The 9,179-nt window shown below is 48.3% G+C and overlaps 4 protein-coding genes across 5 annotated transcripts in view; 1 reads left to right on the top strand and 3 right to left on the bottom strand.

Annotated features, from left to right (window-relative positions):
* Fam149b1 (family with sequence similarity 149 member B1) overlaps window positions 1–1,167 on the top strand; it is a 57,110-nt gene extending 55,943 nt beyond the window's left edge. Inside the window, exon 12 of the mRNA XM_029565133.1 lies at window positions 697–1,167. Coding sequence (XP_029420993.1) covers window positions 697–804 — 108 coding nt within the window. The 3' untranslated portion in view covers window positions 805–1,167. The remainder of the gene's footprint in view (window positions 1–696) is intronic.
* Window positions 1–2,097, bottom strand: part of Dnajc9 (DnaJ heat shock protein family (Hsp40) member C9) — a 6,821-nt gene extending 4,724 nt beyond the window's left edge. Inside the window, exons 1-3 of the mRNA XM_008836604.3 lie at window positions 1,811–2,097; window positions 1,531–1,671; window positions 1,186–1,440 (exon numbers count right to left, since the gene is read on the bottom strand). Of these exons, the coding sequence (XP_008834826.1) occupies window positions 1,186–1,440; window positions 1,531–1,671; window positions 1,811–1,990 (576 nt within the window). The 5' untranslated portion in view covers window positions 1,991–2,097. The remainder of the gene's footprint in view (window positions 1–1,185; window positions 1,441–1,530; window positions 1,672–1,810) is intronic.
* A 3,135-nt stretch (window positions 2,098–5,232) lies between these two features.
* Mrps16 (mitochondrial ribosomal protein S16) lies at window positions 5,233–6,762 on the bottom strand. The gene is made up of 3 exons (XM_008836602.2): window positions 6,609–6,762; window positions 5,889–6,149; window positions 5,233–5,462 (listed from the first exon to the last, which is right to left on the bottom strand). The coding sequence occupies exons 1-3, from the start codon at window positions 6,619–6,621 to the stop codon at window positions 5,329–5,331; spliced, it is 408 nt and encodes a 135-aa protein (XP_008834824.1). The 5' UTR covers window positions 6,622–6,762; the 3' UTR covers window positions 5,233–5,328.
* Window positions 6,763–7,300: 538 nt separating this feature from the next.
* The window catches only part of Cfap70 (cilia and flagella associated protein 70), a 77,965-nt gene continuing 76,086 nt past the window's right edge, over window positions 7,301–9,179 (bottom strand). For both annotated transcript variants that reach the window (XM_008836601.3, XM_029565155.1), the window contains one exon: window positions 7,301–7,464. In XM_008836601.3, coding sequence (XP_008834823.1) covers window positions 7,384–7,464 — 81 coding nt within the window. In that variant the 3' untranslated portion in view covers window positions 7,301–7,383. The remainder of the gene's footprint in view (window positions 7,465–9,179) is intronic.

Raw genomic sequence — 9,179 nt, 5'->3', positions numbered from 1 at the left:
TTAACATTTGAGTTCCTTTTATTTCAAGATTTTCTTATTTATTTATTTTTTCTTTTCTTTGAGCCAGGTCTCACTATGTAGCCCAGGCTGCCCTTGAACTCTGGGTAGAATACCTTGAACTCATGATCCTCTTGCTTCAGCCTCCCAAGTGCTGAGATTACAGTATATGCCATCACTCCCAGATAAAAACATTTTTTTGGAAAATATGTATTTTCATTTTATTATTTTTATTTTATGTGTACGCGTGTATTGCCTGTACATAGGTAAGTGCACCCATGACGTACAATGCCTGAGGACAGAAGAGGCTGTCGGATCCCCTGGAACTGGAGTTACAGACAGTTGTTAGCTGCCATGTGGGTGCTGGGATTTGAACTCAGGTCTTCTGCAAGAACAGCCAGTGTTCTTAACCGCTGAGCCATCTCTCCAGCCCCCCAAAAAATATTTTTATTTTTAATTATGTTCTTGTGTATCTGTGTCTGTGTGCATGGGAGTGCAGGTACCCAAGAGGCTAGAGGTGTCAGATTCCCTGGAGCTGGAGTTACAAGTGCTTGTGGGCCACCTAGCATGGTTGCTGAGAATCTACCCGATTCTCTGCAAGACAGTATGTGCCAGTGTAGCCATCTCTCCAGCTTCTCAGTTAAATCTTTTTTCGTAATTAAATGCATTTATAGGATAATCTCACCCTCTTTTGGACAGTTCTGGAGATTGAATTCAGGTCCTACCACATATTTGACAACCACTCCACATCAGCCTGACTTCAAAACTAGCAATCCTCCTGCCTTAGCCTCCTCAGCACTAGAGTAACAGGTGCACCACCACATCTGGCCAGCTCCACTTTTAACAAGACACGGCCATTGCCTCTCCTCCCTGTACATCTACCAAGTGAGGACCACCTGCTTCTGCTATGTGCCAGCTCCATACACCTCCTGAAGAATGCTTCAGCAAAGCCACAAGCACTTGCCCACAGGAAAAGTATGTCAGTGTCACTTCCAGGTGATAGGAAACCATCCATGAAGTGAAATAACTTTAAGAACAACATACCCAAATAAAGTTTTCTTGATGATCTGGTATGACCATCTCATCACATGGGTGCTATATTTCAGTAATCTACTTCCATTGTGTAAATACCCTAAGATCCTTTTTGGAAGCAGTGGAGATATAAAGTTGAGTAACATTCACACTCACCCTCCTTTTTCTTGCATTCATTTTTTGTTTTGACTCTTTGACAAAGGCATTATAGGATGGGACCTCTCTGGCATCAATAGCTTGTTGAATGATGTTCCTTATCCTGGGTTCCTCTGTGTACTGCACACAAAGCACAGATTCCATGATCTGGTCCATGTCGCCCTTGAAGTCCAGATAGGCCTGTTTAATATCAGCCAGCTCTTCTTCAGAACCTTTGTATGTTTTTTCAAAAGCTTGAATGTCCTCTAGAGATATCTAGTAACAAGGAAGACTGCTTTAACTTCGGGAATTTTACATGTCGACTGAATGATGGGAGTTGTTCAAGCGGCCTCCCAAGCCATATACCTTTTTAAACAGCAACTTCCAATACGCCTCCCAGTCCCGGTCCTGGCTGGGCCCAGCAGAGTCCTCATCCACTGTCCCCTGCTCATCGTACACTGCTCTCTGCTCTTTGTCACTTAGAACCGCATAGACTCTCCCGAGAATCTGCAGGAAAAGCATCCAAAGTCCCCCTGAATTCCCAATGCCACCGTGTGCCAGAATGTGAAAACGCCAGGCCAAGGGGCTGCACCACAGACCCGCAAAAGCCCGGCGGCGGTGCGACGGCCGGCGCCAACCCACGTACCTGGAAGCGGCGGGTGGCATCCTCCTTCTGGCCCGCGTCCACCCGGTCGGGGTGCACTTGCAGGGACACCTTGTGGTAGCCGCGGCGGACCTCGCCGTCGGAAGCCTCGCGCCGCACGCCCAGCACCCGGTACAGGTCGGCGGTGCGGAACTCCTGCTCGCACAGCTCCAGCAGCCCCATGCCGGGCGACGCAGTTCCGCCAAAGCCGCAGGGAGCCTGTCCAAGCGGCTGCCGCGTCCGCCTAGGCCTTTTCCCGCCCAAAGAGCCCAGGGCGCCTGCGTCATAGGAGGCGCGGCGGGGGTGGGGCCAGCAGGGCCCGCGCGCTTTGCGGCGGCAGTAAAGCGGACGTGGTCATGGCTCCGCCTGCGAAGGAGTGCTGGCGGCGGGGCGGTGCTAGGGTGGAAGCCCGCCTTCCGGGTCCCCACAGCCGCGCCTCCCCTACGCTAGAAGTAGGGTGCCGGGCTTTCTCAGGGTCTGGCGTGGAAGCGTGCTCAGACATGATACGTGCACGTCAGCCGAAAGGTTCTCTCCTAACAGAAAGAAGCAAAAGGGCTGGCCAGATGCCCACCGGCCTGGGCACTTGCCGCGAGACCTGACAGCCCGGGTTCGGTTCCCGGGTGCCCAAGATGGTAGGCGCGCACTGCCACGCCCCCAACCGCATCACCCAAAATAAGTAAATTAATGTAATGACAAGGTTTTAAAGTGGTCTGTTTTAAAGTGGTCGAAATTTCACATGGCTCATCCTAAAGGCTGAGCTTTGTTTTCTTCTAAGGTGACCGATCCTCAAAGCGTCACAGCTACAGGCTCAAGAGACTACCCACAGTAAGGGCTGCTGGAATATTGCTCTCTCTGGACCCATGCAGGAAGAAGCCTAAACATATACATACATACATACATACATACATACATACATACACACACACACAAAAAAAAAAAACTTTTGCCGGGCGTGGTGGCGCACGCATTACTTTAATCCCAGCACTTGGGAGGCAGAGGCAGGCGGATCTTTGTGAGTTCGAGGCCAGCCTGGTCTACATGGTGAGTTCCAGGACAGCTGGGGCTACAAGGAGACCCTGTCTCAAAAAAGACAAAACAAAAAACAAAACCTTTTAATATGACAAGGATTTGACATTAGAATTAATCCCACCCACCTGCTCCGTCACCGAAAACAATTGGGGGGAAATAATGACTTGACAGCTTATCTTAAAAACCCAAGCTGGAGCCAGGCATGGTGGCGCATGCTTTTAGTCCTAGCATTTGGGAGGCAGAGGCAGGCAGATTGTTGTGAGTTCAAGGCCAGCTTGGTCTACATGGTGAGTTCCAGGACAGCTGGGGCTACAAGGAGACCGTCTCAAAAAGACAAAAAAAAACCAAGCTGGGAAGACAGCTTGCTGGCTAGTCTAGCCAACTTGTGAGTACAAGTTTCAGTAAGACACCCTGTCTCACAAGATAAGGTGAGATAAGCCCTCTACAGGTCTCTTGTACCTCAGTCATTTGTGCTTCTGGCTGTAGAATCCTAGAGTGCTGGTAAGACAGATATTATATTTTATTTCATACACTCTGCAATCTATATTCCCAAACTCACAATACCTAAATGATTCACTGGCTTTCTTTTGTATAAGGTGTGTATCTGGGCACATTGCTGTGTGGATATGGGCCATGTACATGCCTCAGTACACATGTGGCAGAGTACAACCTCAGGTCCTTACTTTCTACTTTGAGTCAAGGTCTCCTCTACTGTTGTCCACTGTGCACACCAGGCTAGCTGCCTGTGAGCTTCTACACAATCTCCCATTTCTGCCACCCTTTTCTTCACAGGAGTGCTAGCATTATAGGCTCTTCTGCTTCCTGTTCGGCTTTTAGGTGAATTCTGGGGATTTGAACTCAGGACCTCACAACTGTGCAGCAATGTGCTTTGAGCCATCTCCTCAGCCTGTATTACTTTTTAAGTACTTTTGTAAAGCCCTCTACCATTTTTTTCCCCTCATGTAAACAACATTCTCATTGGAAGAGATTTTGTGGATCGGCACATAGGGATCTAAATCATATAAAACTAAAGTTTCCACATCCTGAACCAAAGCTTCCTTATCTGAAAAAATACAATCTGATTTATTCATGATGCTTTATAATTCTCACAACTTTGCAAGAGTATTGGGTATATGATGGTATGCAGTATTAGCTTCCTCCTAATTTTTCATTCTTAATGTAGGCTTATTATAGCTCTGAAGTGACTTTTACAATCCATCTTTGTAAATGTTAATTATGTGTCAAGAAAACAATGTAGACCTCCAATTACACAAACAATAAGGTAACTTTTCTTGAAGCTTGTGGGATGATTATGATTAAAGAAACATTTGGGCCAGGCATAGTGGCTCTAGCCTGTAATCCCAGCACTCAGGAAGCAAGTTCAAGGTCAGCTTGGTCTACATAACAGGATCCATACCAGCCAGGGCTACAGTGAGAGTATGTTATCTTAAAGGAAATGTGGGGCTGGAGAAACGACTCAGTAGGTAAGAGGGCTGGCTGCTCTTGCAGAGGACCAGGTTCAATTCCCAGCACCCACGTGGCAGCTAACAAGCATCCTAATTCCAGTTCCAGGGGAATCTGACATCCTCTTCTGACCTCTGCAGGCACTGCACAATGAAAGTGCACTCAGATATATGCAAGCAATACACTCATACACATAAAAACTAAAAATAAAATAAGGAAATGTTTGGCGCTTAGTGATTAAGAGCAGTGCCTGCTCTTCTAGGGGACATGGGTTCCGTTCCAGCATTTTCAAGGTGTCTAACAACTGCCAGTTACTCCAGTTCTGGTGTCCATGGGCAGTGCATGCGTATGGGGCACTGCAGGCAAAATGCTCATACATAAAATTTTTAAAAAATTTGAGAGGCCGGGCGCGGTGGCAGCACTCCTGAGGCAGAGGCAGGTGGATCTCTGTGAGTTCAAGGCCAGCCTGGTCTCCATAGCAAATCCAGGTCAGCTGGGGCTACAGGGAGACTCTATCTCAAAGACAAAAAAAAAAAAAAAAAAATTTTAAGAGTCCCAGGTGTGCTGCCACCCGCCTTTAATCCCAGCACTCAGGAGGCAGAGGCAGGCAGATCTGTGAGTTCCAGGCCAGCTGGGGCTACTGGGAGACACTGTCTTAAAACAGACCAAAAAAAAAAAAAAAAAAAGAGAAACGTCTGAATGGGCCAAGCACATTCCTGGTGAGGGCTTTGAAGCAGCTAAGCACTAGGAGGCAGGATACTGTAAAGCTGCCCAAGTGATCCAGGGCTCTCCAAAGTCCAGTCCTCCTTGCAGCTATTGATTCTGCCAAGATGAAGGCAGAAAAACCTAACAAGTTTCTACAGCCAGCTCTCAGGACGGACAAGAACAAACCTCTACCTGGCCCCTAGTCCAGCTAGGCAGACAAGCACAAGTGACTTGGAAAATGCCCTTTATTGACCCTCAAACCCAACAGCTCTACACAAGGGTTTTGAGGCCCTTGACTTGCACTCGTGGCTGTGTTCACTGAGTCAGTGTGCTTCTGTTTTTTCTGTAGGCTCTGTGTCTGTTTCCTGAGAAGCTAGGACTTCACGTGCCCTCTTTCTTCGTAGTCTCTCAGCATTTGTGATCATCATGGGATGTAGAGGGAAAAAGCCGGAAAGACCTGAAAGCAACAGGATTCTCGTTAAGCTATGGTACAAACCAGTGCTTCCCTGGGAATTCTGCCTCACAGAATCGAGATCCAAGACTTGAGCAGAGCATGGAGTGTAGATGTAAACTCCGCTCCTGACTTGCCAAACTGGCTTCCCCGCTCTCACTGCAGGAAGATGGTGGGCGTGTGCTTCCTGACACAACTCTCCTTACTGGGAGAAAAAAAGTACATTGAGAGCTGGACATCCAAGACCCATTAGTTCCATTTTTAGGACAAAATTCAAGTCGCTCCAACAAAAGTGGTCTCCAGATTAAAAATGTCAATCAACGAAATCACTTTAGTTTCCTCGCCTATGAGGGTGTCCTGGGGAATGGAAATCCTCCATTTCCCTGACCTCATACAACACCCCTTAGCCTACGGTCTCAGATCAGGGATTACCCAGAAGTTTCTCCATGGGTTTAGAGAGGTGAGCCCCACAGCCAATCCAGTGCCGGATCCTGACCAGGTTGAGGGCCACCAGCTTCTCCCCATTGCTGTTGGGCAGTGGGTCGTAGGAGCCCAGCTGCTCCACGAAGCGGCCATCCCGGGGACACTTGTTGTGCGCCGCTACGATCCGGTAGAAGGGTCGGTTGGCGCAGCCGCCCCGCGCAAGGCGGATGGTCAGGTGGCCTCCGCGGTAGGCTTTGCAGAGGGCGGGGGCTGTGGAGAAAGACCAGGTCAACACACAGGCTCGGCGAGCGCAACTGCCACGCGAGGCCCGCACACAGCCCTCCTCCTTCCGCGGCAGGGCCGTCGCTTAATCGATGGGCTCAGGTGCCGCTGCTGGCCTGCCGAAGGTGCGTTTCCTTTCCCCCGCCTCACAACCTGTCACTAACGGCTGTGACTTGGTCGTACCCTCGACTGGGCGGCCTCATCTGTTACACGCTTGCAGGGGCCAGCCTGGTCTTACACAGCGAGTTCCAGGCCAGCCGGGGCTACGTAGCGAGACGCTCTCTCAAACGCATCAGAGGACTCCGGTAAAAGCCGGGAGGGGCAGGCTGGGCGGCGGGCCGCAGCCGGCAGCCGGGTTCCGTCGGCCGTCCGCGCCCAGGCCGGCGCCCACCTGAGGAGACCTGAGGCACCCCAGCCCGCGCCGCCCGGCAGTCCCCGCGGACTCACTGAGGTGGACCATGGTGCGGCACAGGTCAGCTCCACCGCCTGGGTGCGCCCCCCGACCCCGCCGGGACCGCAGCGTCCAAGGAGCGCGAAAGCCGGACTGCTGGAGCCGCTGGCCGCTCGCCCCGCCCCTTCCGCTTTCCCTCCAACACTAGTGGCTCGGAGCCCCGCTCGCCTCGCCCCTTCCGCTTCCCCTCCTAGTAGGCGCACCCTGGAGTCTCCCGGCGCTGCCTGAACTCTGGCAGCCCTGGAGGTGCGGGATGTTAAGATCCCAGCCTGTCCACACGACCCATGAGTGCTCAGCAAAACGCCCTCCCTGAGCTGATTTGGAGCCTTACTAGGCTGCGGTTGAGTGCTCAGGTCATTCAGCCCGGTGGGCAGGGCGGGTGCACGCTGAGCCGCCCTGGAGCCGAGAGGCGAGGCTAGCCCTCCTGGGATTGGGGGATGCGGGGGAACCCCACAGTGGTCTGACAGGAGCAGGGTTACAAGGAACTAGTTTATTTCCTGTTTCCCTGTTCGTGAATGTGCGTCTTACCTTCCCATAGTCTCCCGACTTTGCCAAAACATGTCCCGAGAGGGTGAGGGGCAAGGATGAAGTGATGTTGAATTTTTTCTAAGTGAGGGTTTTGTTTTTTGTTTTTTGTTTTTTTTTTTAATTTTTATTGTGATCCAACTTACTGTCAACAGCCAATGGAAATAGCTAGGTTTCATATATTGACAATTTGGGACGGAAATATACCCAGAGTCCCATATCAAAAAGTCTTCACTTGAAAGGGTGTCAGAAAGATGGATTTCCAAAACCAACCATTTCCTGGACAGTGTGGATTTCTGCAAGCAGAGCTTCATCTTTCAGTTTCAACTGTAAAAACAAGGCAGGGAAAAACAAGTCATATCTGACACACCTGTGTACTTTGAAGACACCCCCCCTCAATTTTTGAGACTACAGATTTGTGGGGATGGCATGGGCTTTTCCTGTATTCTCTACATCATGGAAGCTCTGTTAAGACCTTAGAAGGTTGATTTAGTTACACAGGTGGAAGTTCACTTTGTGACAATGGAGCAAGTATTATGAACTCTCACCATCGGTACATTATTAGTATGGTAAGGTTATCAAAGCTTATCTTTTTAAGTATTCACATTAACACCAACTATCTCTTCAATGACGTGTAGTATTCCCATTTTTCAGTTGAAAGCAAAGATACAGGAAATCAGACGTATTTGAAATTTAAACTCGAGATAAATGTGTGCACAGACACCTAGTAGTTTACCGAATACCCATTCTCACACCCAAACTTTTTAGTTTCCTTAAGATGTTTTAAGAGGTTTTTAAAATTTATTTAATAACCACATGATTAGAAGCATTTCTTACAACTTTAACATATTCAGTAACAATTTCCATAGCAAAGATACATCTCTTTCAAAAGTGGCTTGTAAATATTTTTAGGTTCACAGTTGAATTAACAGAGATACAATATTGAACTCGGTATAAACCCTGTAAGACATAACATTGAATGAGTTTTTAACCTTTAAGATCGCCATTTCATTTTTAAATACACTGTTTCCTACAGAAAGACTTATTTTTATTCCTATTAACGCTTAGATGTTTGCACATGTGTCTCTAATCTCTATATATCTGATTATTACTAGTCATAGTCTGTTACACTTGGATCCTTAGCACCTGAACATATAGAATATGAAGTCATTAGGTAGATTTCAATGGTAATGTTTTTCACATCTACTAATTAACATTAAGTAAATTTTTATGCTTCCTCCTCAAATATAACTCATTTGTTGATTTTTTGTCTGTGTATATCATAAAGAACATCCCAAACAATCTTATTCATCGATATACCCATTTCCCAAATGGCACCCTCCCATAGCCCCCCCCAACTGGAGCCCATATACTCTGTCATCGCCATTACTGTTCACTGTGTTGTCAGTGCCCCTAGCTGTTCCCCAGAGCTTGTCCGTCTGCTGAATCTAGTCAGCCTATCTAGAGAGCCTTGTTTTAAGATCAGCTGTTCCTCATCTAGCAGCAATCAGTTGTCAATATTCCTTTAGATAAGATTGGAGTCTGCTGTTCATTTTCCTAGGTCTTTGCTGGGTTACTGTCTGGGAGTCTCTTGGGCCACCCTGGCCAACAACTCAAAGGAAGGGATCTCCTGTCTGGCATTGTTGCTTGTTATGTAGCCTTTAGCTACACATATGGACTCTTAAAAAATTATATTGACCCCTTTAATCTTTGGTTATACTTTCCTTTTGGGTGTTTAAGATCCTACAGTTGGCCCAGATAAACCAATTTATATTTACTCTTAAGGCTATTTGAGGATCTGCTCCTCAGGAGTCACATGGGCTTGGGAGGAACCCCCTGGCTCCTTTTACCAATTCCATCTGTGTGAAGATAAGTCAAAGGTCCTACTCGACCATGGCTGGCTTCACTTGGAAGCATGGAGGAAATGTTTTCTCTGTGTTGACCCACCCCCCCTTTGTAGAATGGACACTGGTTCAAGTCCATTTGGTGGGGTCTCCACGGCCTCTTTGATCAAGAGGACAGGTGACTCACTGCAGTTACAG

Source organism: Nannospalax galili, unplaced genomic scaffold (genome assembly GCF_000622305.1).
Source record: "Nannospalax galili isolate Female #2095 unplaced genomic scaffold, S.galili_v1.0 scaffold1437, whole genome shotgun sequence".
Classification (NCBI taxonomy): domain Eukaryota; kingdom Metazoa; phylum Chordata; class Mammalia; order Rodentia; family Spalacidae; genus Nannospalax; species Nannospalax galili.
The sequence above is the reverse complement of the archived record's forward strand: the minus strand, read 5'-3'. Positions and strand labels throughout refer to the sequence as shown.

Bases quoted from the DNA above. Each gene is read 5' to 3' on its own strand.
- Mrps16 (XM_008836602.2), bottom strand. The intron at 5,463-5,888 runs GTAATCCCTGAT...TGTTGCTTTCAG, and splicing joins ACCCATGGAGAAACTTCTGG to GTCTTTCCGGCTTTTTCCCT.